Here is an 11,244-nt window from a genome sequence, read left to right on the forward strand (position 1 = left end):
TGCACTTCTGACCTTTTCGGAGGAGTCAATTAACCAGCCCTATTAGTCCCGAATGGGAAAAACGCGTGAAGATTCACTGCCTGACCGCGGTCTTCCTTCCATTTTCTTCTGTCTGACGGACCGGTCTGCGGAAAACACGCAGAGCGGTTATCAACATCTTGTTGTGTCAAAACTAATTTCCCCCGTTATAATTCGAAAGGGCGTACGTTTTTACTCATCGGTATCATCGTCCTCGTTCTGCCGTAAATCGATAATGGCCGATAACGAGACTGAGCCGCCTTTCATCACGTTGCGTCTTCTCGCAGAAATCTCTCAGCGGCAACGTAACCACCCAACCGCACGAATGAAAGCATCTAAAGAAATTTACTTGGACAAGGAGAGGAGAGTAAAAAATTGAAGCATCCATAAATTGTTGCTTTCATCGCCAGTTGCTCTTTGCCGCGCGACCCGCCGACTGGCCGCCGCCCCGCCACGAAGGAAGGAGATCAGGCCGGCGGGTAGACAGGCAGAAAACAAAAAGAAGCACGAAGGTTGGCCGCCAGCACGCTCGACCCAAACGCTCAAATTAAAAAGATATATCGAACGGGACCGGCGAAAGAAGAGGTGTTGATAACCTTTGAACAAAAACCGAAAACTATTTTCTGTCGGCGATTCTACGCCGGAGATCAATTGCCACCTTCGGCACTCCTCCGGATGCGGGAGATCCGTGCTGACTGGCAATTAGAAAATCGTTTGATGAATTTCTCCCATGCTAGTCCGTCAAGAAGGCGAACTCACTTCGGACAAGCGGAGGCATCGTTTGACGTTCTCGAAGGTGGTGCGGGAAATCAGACGATCGACCAAGTATGGTTGATGAACGCTCAATAGGTGTGTGTCACGAATCTGCGTAGCCGAAAGTCGCAGGTCGGAGCACCACCGACTTCTGAAGCCTTCCAGTTGACAGTCGAGCGATACTCGCTCGTCGAGCCCCGTTCCCTTGATTAGCCGGGGTCGACATCGAACGCGATATCGCCAGAGTTTTCAGGTATGAATGGGAACATTTCTTGCTCGATCTCTCGATTGCCGTGTCGGGTGCAATCATGAATGGGATTCTAAGGAGGAGAAACACTCTTTCAAAGTGAAGACTCGATCAGAGGCAACACTCGGGGTTATTCGACGGTCATGTGGAGAGACACTCGATTACACTGATGTCGGCGAGCTCGGGGGAAGTATCGAGCCAATACTAGAATTCACAATTGAGTTCACCTTCGTTCCAGATGGCACCGATGGAGCTTCTCCTGTTATTCGTGATGTGTTTTCCCAGTTACTCGAGACAGAGTGGAACATCTTTCAGTAGTCTGACCGGTATGGATATGGTCAAAATGCTGGCTACCGCTGTGAAGGTAAGGTCTGCCGAAACGTCGGAGGAGAGTGGTCGGCTCGGAAATATGTAATCGGTCGGCGAAGGGTGCGCACCCGAGCTTCCCCCGAATGACCCTCTGGAATGGAATTTCTTGCAGACGGAGCCGACATCGACGATGGCTCCTGCCCCGAGTCAGACGAAGGAAATGAAACTCATTTCCCAGCTGATTCAAGGGAAAAACACGAAAGACAGAAACTCGAACCAAAGACTCAAGAGGGTTCTCCTGCTTAATTCGACGGCTGTGTGCAATGACGGATCCCCTGCAGGGTAGGTGTCCTCCTTCTACTCTCATTGGTACTGTTTTGGAAGTACCCTTGGCACAACCAATGGTAACGGAGTAGTTCTCTGCGTAGCAATGCAGTCCCAGGGAATGGGTTCCGAGCAGACGAGGCATACAATAGTTTTGAGAACACCTAGAAACCTTACATGCGCTCGGCATCTTAGTCCAAACTGGAAACATCACTCTCTCGCTGTCTCTTTCGTGTGGTTTGAAACCGCAATGGGCTTTGATGATGATCATAAAGAAGTCGGATATGTTGCTGTGGCCACGGTCACCACTGCTTCGGTCGGCGGTGCCAATTTCGAGAAAAGATCAGACGAGAAGCCCACTCCCCTCAGAGCTTTGCAAGCTACCGCATTGTGTGCCGACAAGAAACTCACTCAGGTAACCAACAGCAAGCCGCCCGTTCAGAGACGTAGTGAGCGGACTTTATTACGTTCACACATCATAAAGATCAACACAAGCCAGGAGCCTTGATGGGGAAATAAATGGGGACATAGGACAACAATAAAAGCGGAACGGCTGAGGCCGAGGTCGAGCCGCTGAAAATAAGGAAACTGAGCTCCAGGACGTTGGGCGACGGTGTCTTTAGAGAATTTGTTCGTCGGAGCCCCCTAGGCGAACCCCACTTTCGGGTACGAGGTGGTACAAGGAGACCGACAGCTCCGAGCGGAATCGTGGGCATTTCCGATTTCTAAAAGACCGCTCCCAAAGTACCGACTTTTTTCTGAAAGCTCCAGCGGAGCCCGAGATCGGAGCTCCTGGCTCTGAGTTGAAAATTTAAGGGGCGTTGTTGTTTTTCTTTTCTGAACTGTTGAGAGAGATCGCTCGCTCGCTCACAGCGCTCATGGTCGCAGACATACAGACTCACCGGCTGTTGGCTAAGATCGATCCACTAACTTCATTCTCGAGGTGGAGGCGGCGGCAGAGCCCTTTGAAGTGTCGGCAATCGTCTTTTGATCTTCTCCCGTGGGTGGCTCTTCTATCCTGCTGCTGCCTCTGAAGCTGCTGGTGTTTCTCTCTACGATTTCTCACTCCTTTTCGCTTCATGGCGACCGCTCTGAGCCGTCGGAGGAAAAGCGCATTGGAAAGTCAGCCCGTTGGGAGAGAGAAACTTATGAACTTGATGAATTCCAGGTACTACATCCGTAGGAATCCGGCGAGCAAACGTTGGATAATTTTTTTGGAAGGCGGCTGGTATTGCTTCAACGAAAGAACCTGTCTCCTGCGATGGAGGAACAACGGCCACTTGATGAGTTCTCGTTGGTGGCGAGAATCAAGACACGGTAAGCACATACTGGATCCCGATGTTCATAGACGTCTCGGGATCGATGGATGACGAGTGCTTCTGATGAAATCGAAAGCAATCGTTCAATTCCCATGAGACTGGGCCCTTCACTTTTCATCCGATCCGAAGTCCGTAGCTTGGCACAGATTAAGCATCCATGCTGAATAGCATTTGTATGAATTTCCGATGAAAGCAAAATATTCCGGAAGAACTCCTCGAAGACGGACTTCGATGGAACAGAAGCTACGAGAGTCGTATGCCGGGCCTTCGCTCACCGTGAAAACAGTGGAGCGGCCCGAGCAAGAGCAGCACCGCGGTGGTCGACTTAACAAGCTGTTGTAGGAGCAAGAGGTGTGTTTTCGCGAGCGACCGCCCGCTCGCTCGTTCGCCCCGCGCTTCTTGTTCCCGAGATTCTCGTTCTCGTTTTGAAATCCGTGAATGAGTGAAGAAAGAGTGAACGAAGGAATCAATTGGAACCGATAGACGAAATCATTCGGGCCGCGTGGGTGGTCAGTCAGTCGGTCGATCGGTCGGTCAACATCAGATTTCTCATCTCACAGAGTCCCTTCAAGCCTACCTCCGCATGCCGTTTGAGACACAGCTCGTTCCCCCATCAGCTTGCCACCCTTTGTCCTAGAAATCGACCGCTCAGACCGCGCGCTTCATCCATAACTGGGGCTATTAGTGCTCTTATCTCTCTCTCTGTCGCCCTCTCCGCTCTCATCGTTCCGACCCCTCCATCAGTAAACGCCATCCCGTAAAGAGCTCCACTTGACTAGAATTTGTGCCGACTGTCGCTATTTTGCGGTCTTGTCTCTTCTGGAAGGAGCTCCCGGCTCCGCGGGCTCCCGATACTAATTTTGAGACTCTCGACTCTCAATCCTTTCTGAAGAATCGTCCCCCAGTAGATCGAGCTGCTGGCGACTTACGGGAATCAATTCAACATGTCTATAATAATTGTACGCTTTCAGCCGGCGGAATCCTGTCCTCAGATTTGGCGGAAAATCCTCATCTCTGGAACGCGAATCATGTGTAAGTTCAGTAGATTCAATTCTGACTGCCAATACGGATATACGCGTGAGTTCAACGGAGCCGGAGACTCGAAAGAAGCTGCAGGAGGAGGAGGACGTTTAGGGAATCTGATGGAGCGGTCATTCACGAGAGTTGAGAACGAGAAAATTTTCGGGGCGGACCATTTTCGTCTCTAAACGGCCCCCACCCAACCCATAATCTGCGAGAGCAACCATTCATTCACCGATGTGTTCATCGGTCAGTTCACTTAGTTCGGCTCAATCGGTCGAGTTTTCCTAGCTTCCCCAGCTCGGCGAACCGTCTACCAAGATATAGCTACCAGCAGCGGCAAGAACAACATGAGCAATCCCAGAAGCATCCATCCTCGGCTGAGCGAGACAGGCATATAGCTTCCCAAGCGACCGATCCAGCCCCTCAGTCAGAGAATCTCGGTTCTTTCGGTTGGCCATCGAGTGAGGCAGAAGCGGCAGCCGCACGGGCGGAGCGATGACGTCGATTGACGTTTCCGGTAGACGACGTTTGGCGGCGACTTCAAAGCGAACCCCGTATCCCTCGGTGGGATCTAATCGTGACTTCGGTTTTGGGTATTGGACTACTTGACTGCTCGCTAGCTCCGCGGGCTGTTTCGTTGGATGGGTGGCTGGATTTTGGCTTGATTTCGTCTCAGCTGGCGAGCACGAAATCTACGTCGAATTGTTTATTTGGTCAAGAACAGGCTAAGCCGTCGTTTGATATTTGCCGACATGGGACAATCACCTAATTCGAAATGAGCGAGTGGAAAGCGGGACGATATGATTTTCGAGACTACTCCTCTTCTCCTTATTCGGATCCCTCAGAATTTTCCGAATGATGAGCTATGAGCGGGCTGCCAGCGTCTTGCTTCTCCCGGCATCGAATGGCAGCGATAAACTCCTCGAAAGAAGCTTATCCGGTCGAGCCCCTCCGCTTCATGTGTCCTAAAATCATTAACGTCCGCTCGTGGGTTAACGACAATGGATTCCGTCTCTCTAAGCGTCCCTCAATTTCCAGATACCTTCCCTACTGTTCGAGCGACGGCTGGAGCGGGTCGAAGATGGCTGGAAAGCCGGGAGAATTCTCTTTCATGGGCTCGGTCATAATTCAGAGCGTCATCGATGATTTACTCAACTCAAAGGGCCTGAACACCGCTCGGACCATTTTCTTATCCGGGAGCTCAGCAGGTGGCGCCGGAGTTTTCCTTAACATAGATCGAATGGCGGACCACCTGCGCGGCCTCGGGCATCGGGCCAAAATTCGGGGTATCGCCGACTCCGGATGGTTTATGGACAATGAACCTTTCGAGAAACAGCATTTGTGCAGCGATGTTCACAACTGCGATGTCGTCACGTCTGTCCGGAGTGGCTTAGAGTGAGTTCGGTCGCACGACCTGATGTGAGACTCCCTGAATATATCCTCACGTGTACAGGATCGGGGTACTGACATACTGATCGTCCCGCAGGTATTGGAATGGTCAGCTCCCCGAGAGATGTACGCAAGATCTGCCGAAGGGAGATCACTGGACTTGTTACTTCGGATATCGCATATACCCGACGCTTAGGAGTGAGTACCCGCTGCGTGTACACCAATAACCCCCATCAGGTCGTTGTATCCGATGTCGATCATCATGGGACGCGTGAGATTTTTCATAACATGCATCTCGGGTTCCAGCTCCGACTTTTGTCGTTCAGTGGTTGGTCGACGAGGCACAGGTCACTATCGATAACGTAGGAACTCCAGTATCGAAAGCCCAGTGGGCATACATCCACCGGAACATCGAGAAACTGAGGCAATCTCTACAGAACGTGACGTAAGTTCAGCATGACGTATTCGGAGGCTTTCTCATTCTTGGGGGCCCAAACACTCCTTGGAGCGATATTTGGACTACGCATCACGAAGTTATCACCGACATGATTTCCAGGGCTCTATTCGTACCGTCCTGTATATCACACACGATCCTGACCAAGCCGGACTGGGGAAAGATAAAAATCCGTAATCGGAGCTTACCTCAAGCCATACGTTGCTGGGAAAACCAACCTCACGAGCACAATCATCATGAGCATCATCCGGATCATCATCTGCACGATAAAATCAAAAAACCAAGGTGACTACTGACGTCATGTTGTGCATTTAGGATGAATCGTTTTCCGTTAGCGACTTTGATGGTACGCCAGCCCGTATGAGACATTCCCTCGGTCATTCCAGGAGTGCGAACGCCAACGTCAAGAAAAGGAGGAAAAATCGTCGTTCTCGAACCGGAAGTCGCAAACGCATGCTGCGCAGTGAATCAGTTTACTCGAAAATGCTCAAATACTCAACTCATCCTCCCACGCCAGAAGACGCCCACTTCCAGCATCGATGGCGTTTGCATGAAGATCTTTGCGATCATCGTTTGGTGGACGAATGCGATTTCCCTCATTGCAATATGCAGTGCCCGAAGCTGAAAAATCCCCAGACTGGCGAAGATATCGAGCTCACGGATCTGCTTCGGTCGTTCGGTTTGGACATGAATAACGCGGCTGCGATTCTTGGCATGAACGTGAGCCAGCTCTACGGGATGAGTCAGGACGCCCTTCTACAGATGCTCAACTCCCAGTATTCGACATCGAAGACATGATCCTCATATCGGACATTCCTCCGAACACGGGAGAATCACGCGGACACCGATTCGAGCATGACAATTCGCATCTTCAGACATTCCCGAGGACGGCTGACGCTTGGACCGAAGAGGAAATGTGATCTCCGAGTCGACGATCATGATTAGAGCCTGAAATGTCGATCTCATCTTAAGCGGGGCGACGCACTGCGTCGAGTGCGAAGATCCCGAACAGAATTGAAGTTCGATGCTGTCGGAACGAGATCATCAAATTATCGTGACTGCAGCCAGGAAAAAGCTGCGACGGTTGATGATTCCCTACCGGCGGGAATATTCCCCGCGGTATCTTGGACGACGGCAGGCAGAAGCAATTTTAGCAGCGCCGAATACTGTCAAGGCTCTCGGCAAGCTCCCGAGTATTCCTCGAGATAATCGAGAGAGCAAAATCCCCACTTCTAGGTAAAACAAAATAGCCCTCAGAAGTCCCGTGGAGTCGACCATGGCGATCTTTTGCAATTCCTCTCTTCGCGATGCGAGGGTTTAGCGATTTTTCTCCATCTTTTTCATGCGCGTAGCATTGGAGAATTATAGTTCGCTGAAGATTCCCATATCCACTTATAGCTCTCGATGGTAGCATATGTCCTCCTTTGTCTGTGATAATAAGATCTATGCCTATTTATTTTGGTTTCGTTGACCCTTTGTAATTTGCCGATGATTCATAATATTTATGCAAGCCCGTGAGCTCTGGAAAATTCGCGCCAGAATCAGAAACAGAGACGAAAACAACGAGTAAGAAATGCTGGAATAAATCATGCGCGATTTTGATTATAATAATAATGACAGAAGCTCCTGAATAATGGTGCAGCAGATCAAGATACTCTCTGCGCTCAGTGGGCCAAGATCCGGTGTCCCTAGCCCAGTAAGAAAATCCTCTGCGGGAAGGAGCGAACCTCGCTGGGCGAGCTTCGAGTGGTCGACTTCCCGTTCCGGGGTCAGTTTCGGGAGGCTTTTCTGTCGTCCGGCGCCCCGAATTTCTATAATCCTCATCGTCAATTGTCGAAGATGAAGCCCAATGCTCTTTATCTCGCGTTTATCAGACATGAATGAGCTTCCTCAACGATACGGAAGTGCTCGCTCATCCGACATCGAGCCGGCTCCCTTGCTGACCGGATCCCGTCCCATGTACCAGAAACGAGTGAGTCACGTCGCTCAGCAGTCGTCTGCCTGACCGTCAGTCACCGAAAAGCGTCTGCGTCGCTGACGTCCGACGATTTCAGCCGCTAGAGGCCTCCAGGTCGTCGGTGTGTCTTAAACAGTTGTATGAAATGACAGGGAGCTGAACGAAGGGCTCTACCTTTTTCCGCAGAAAAGTTCCAAATTCCGTATTGATTTTCGAAGTGCCGTCCTACCGGGAGCATCCTCCGAGCGTCCTCGCTAACAAACACCATGAACAGCGATGTTCCGCTAGCAGCACTCCTAATGCCAGTCTTGGTCAAACCCATCCTGGAGAAGGTGAGTTATTCCAAGGATCGAAGATGTCCTTCTGCTCCACCCCTCGCTCACGTCCGAGCGAGCGGGAAGGAAGTGGCTACCACACGTAGAGACTGTCGTTGGAGGAATCTCGCTCAGGATTCGATGCCGAGGGGAAAAAGGGTTTCTTTCGGTCGAGAACCTACGTCGAAGAAGGCGGTGGTTCGGAGAGAGGGAGAAAAGGATGCTGTGGCTCTCGCTGGCCCACATAAGTAGAAAGTCTCCACGTCCTCCAGTTCAAGAATGTGTCGTGTTCGGTTTGACTCGCAGTCCTGTTGGACCCCCTTATTCCGTACTCTGAGCGCAGGCGTATAGCTATGACCGTGTGCGCATCTGACCCGATAGACCCGAACTGATTAGGATTCCTTCGATTTCAGCTGGAACGCAAGGAAAACGCTGCAGCTCAAATTCTGCAGACATCCCTTTTGAGAACAGAGAAAAACTCTCCGGGCTTCTTGCTGGACCTGGTAAGTATCAGAATCCTAACGGGAGTTTATCGTCCATCTCCCGTAGCGGAGGCTCATTCCGGGAATTCCACGGGTCCGTAACGTCAGGCTCAATAATGAGCTCCAATGCTTCACGAATTAGGTTCGAACTCTGATGAGGGAAACACGGACCGAGGAACAGATTAATCTGACCGAGCAGGTCTTGAGACTCCAGGTAAGCAATCAGTGAGAAAGTAATTCCGTAAATATTTGGGGGTTCGACGAGGTGTACTCATTACTCGAATTGTTCCATTTTAGGGTAGCTTGGCTGACTCCGAGCCAGACATCCGAATAAATCGACCTGAAGAGGCGTTCCAGGAGTTGAATAGAAGAGTTGTGTATCTTAAGAAGGTGCGCGGTCAGAAGAGGAATGATCAAAATTCATAGATGGTCTTCGAAAGTGTTGACTGAAGAGTTTCTGCTCTTAGGAATCCTTAAGTCCTTCTCCTCTGACGCAGGTCCTATCTCGGGTCCCGGAACAGATCGGGGATCGACAGAGTTTTCTCGATACTATCAAAGATATAGCATCGGCTATCAAAAAGCTCCTCGATGCCGTAAACGGCATCACGACGAGCTCGCCCCACCGGAAGCACGCCTTGGAGCAGAGGTATGTTGGGAGATTATGCACCTCGTCGTCGTGGAGAGACGGAGCATAAAGTCGTTCAAACATTCGGCCCGTCCTTCTGCATAATTCATCCTCATTCCTACAGACGTCGTGAGTTCGTCAAGTATTCGAAACGGTTCTCTAACACGTTGAAAGAGTATTTCAAAGAGGGGGAAGTGGAACCCGTCTTCCTCTCTGGCTTGTATCTAATCTACCAAGCCAATCAGGTGAGCCAAAGCCCTCCATCAGCCTTCGACCATCGACCTCCATTGAGCTCCACCCCTTGATGTAGTATCGCAGGGGACATCCGATCGAGAGCGGGAACTCACTACTGTCTTCATGAGCTCTTACGCATATTGCAGATAATTTATTCGGCGAAGCGTGACTTCGAGAGACCTACGATCAACGGCGGTGGTCAGCCGGTCAAGTCCTGAGCTCCATGCGTATCTTCGCGCCCACAACCTCATTGTATATTACGAAATCGAGAACATCTTCCCGAGTGGGAGGCGAGTGATCTAATATCGGAGCGAGGTGATTCTGGAAAAACCACGCCAATCTCAATATGGAGACAATAAAAGAGGCGATATTCGTGATGAGGACCCGCATTCTCTCCGCTACTACGAGCAGACCTAGCTATGTATTTGGAAGTTCATCGAGGACTGCTCCGCAGAATAGGAGACTACGCAGGCTCGGTACCGAAGCGCTTAGTTTATTGAATTAGTCTCGTCAAGGAGATACCGACGAGTGCTCTTTACTGACAGCTGCGGACAAGGATCACTCTGAGACAGACGTCGAAAAACTCCGCATCTAAATTCCGACGCAATCCTCGGCTCCAGGAACTTCTCAGTCTCGGACCGACTCGATACCTTATGCCTCAGAGTGGGCATCACATACAGACTCCTGCGATCCGAGGTGCCCCAATCCTACACGCACAGCTCAGGCGTCAGACTTCGAGGTAACAATGCAGCAACTATGACTCTCGGGCCCGCTGTTACGCTCATTTGCCTTCGACGAGTACGGATTCATTCGAAGATTTGCCTAGAGGTCTCTCGACTCGGAGGGTATCATCCTTGACTTGGATTCCATACTCTTCCTTGAAGCGGTTGATTTCTTTGCCTTTCTCGACTATCTTATTGTTGTACTCCTCTTGAATTTTGGCTAGCTGAAACCAACGCAAGACATACGTGAGCATCAAATATTGCGGAATGATTGCCATCAAGCACTTGGGGTCAGAACCTATCGCTCATCTAGTACGACGAACCGAAGATCGCTACCTTATCTCGATTCTGTTGAACTGCGGGGAGAACTTCACCGACTGTACGCTCGACAAGGGTATCCCCCACCATCCGGAAGCATCGTTGATCAGGGCGTGCTTTTGATAGAGCACTCAATACCATCCTGAAAAAAGAGAGATGTTCCTTCAGGAGCCGACATGATCTACGGGGGACTTGCGGACAGCTGCTGCTCTCCTGTCTCAAAATTCACATATACGTCAGATAGAGCCAGGAAAGCTAGAAGGCATCCGAGGAGACTCAAGGAAAAGGTTGTCGAGAGCGCACGAGAATACTCCAGCCGCTATCGGGCGGTGTCGCGAGTTCCACTGAGATATTTCGCTTCCATCCCTTCGGGAGCTCTCATGCATCAGACGACGGTCACAATCCTTTTAAGGACCGTTCCCCAACTTACTCGTGCTCACTGAAGTCTTGTTCGAATTCGAACAATTTCATGGTGAGATTCCGTTGCTCCAATCGGAATTGGTTGAAACGCTCGACGATGTCACGTTGATTCAATTTCGGAGACTTAGCCTCGGCACTCATTTTCTAATCTTGATCAAGTCCTCAGTATTCAATCCAAGACCGCGTGAGAAGAGGCTTGATCTTGAGTTGGTAAACACATAGGCGGCCGATAGCGCTTCTGAGAGGAAGAGGAGGGAGAGGTCGCGAGCGCCGAAAACCCGCGTAGGTTCAAAAACATGGGCCTTCCCGGCCGTAGCAAGCTCTCAATTCTCAATC

The 11,244-nt window shown here is 50.7% G+C and overlaps 3 protein-coding genes across 3 annotated transcripts; 2 read left to right on the top strand and 1 right to left on the bottom strand.

Annotated features, from left to right (window-relative positions):
* The first annotated feature begins 253 nt into the window (after window positions 1–253).
* Notum (palmitoleoyl-protein carboxylesterase notum) lies at window positions 254–6,634 on the top strand. Its single transcript, XM_029112792.1, has 10 exons — window positions 254–385; window positions 1,257–1,382; window positions 1,500–1,669; window positions 2,820–2,968; window positions 3,942–4,002; window positions 5,032–5,388; window positions 5,480–5,580; window positions 5,689–5,827; window positions 5,939–6,121; window positions 6,202–6,634. Exons 1-10 carry the CDS (start codon window positions 254–256, stop codon window positions 6,632–6,634), a joined length of 1,851 nt encoding a protein of 616 aa, XP_028968625.1.
* A 1,279-nt stretch (window positions 6,635–7,913) lies between these two features.
* On the top strand, window positions 7,914–9,686 carry LOC100901046 (programmed cell death protein 10). The gene is made up of 7 exons (XM_003737024.1): window positions 7,914–8,125; window positions 8,521–8,610; window positions 8,732–8,803; window positions 8,887–8,979; window positions 9,087–9,235; window positions 9,339–9,459; window positions 9,595–9,686. Exons 1-7 carry the CDS (start codon window positions 8,060–8,062, stop codon window positions 9,664–9,666), a joined length of 663 nt encoding a protein of 220 aa, XP_003737072.1. The 5' UTR covers window positions 7,914–8,059; the 3' UTR covers window positions 9,667–9,686.
* Window positions 9,687–9,933: 247 nt separating this feature from the next.
* Window positions 9,934–11,110, bottom strand: Pfdn2 (prefoldin 2). The gene is made up of 3 exons (XM_003737026.1): window positions 10,919–11,110; window positions 10,507–10,630; window positions 9,934–10,394 (listed from the first exon to the last, which is right to left on the bottom strand). The coding sequence occupies exons 1-3, from the start codon at window positions 11,047–11,049 to the stop codon at window positions 10,230–10,232; spliced, it is 420 nt and encodes a 139-aa protein (XP_003737074.1). The 5' UTR covers window positions 11,050–11,110; the 3' UTR covers window positions 9,934–10,229.
* Window positions 11,111–11,244: the final 134 nt, after the last annotated feature.

Source organism: Galendromus occidentalis, unplaced genomic scaffold, assembly GCF_000255335.2.
Source record: "Galendromus occidentalis unplaced genomic scaffold, Mocc_1.1 scf7180000075389, whole genome shotgun sequence".
In the NCBI taxonomy this organism is placed as follows: domain Eukaryota; kingdom Metazoa; phylum Arthropoda; class Arachnida; order Mesostigmata; family Phytoseiidae; genus Galendromus; species Galendromus occidentalis.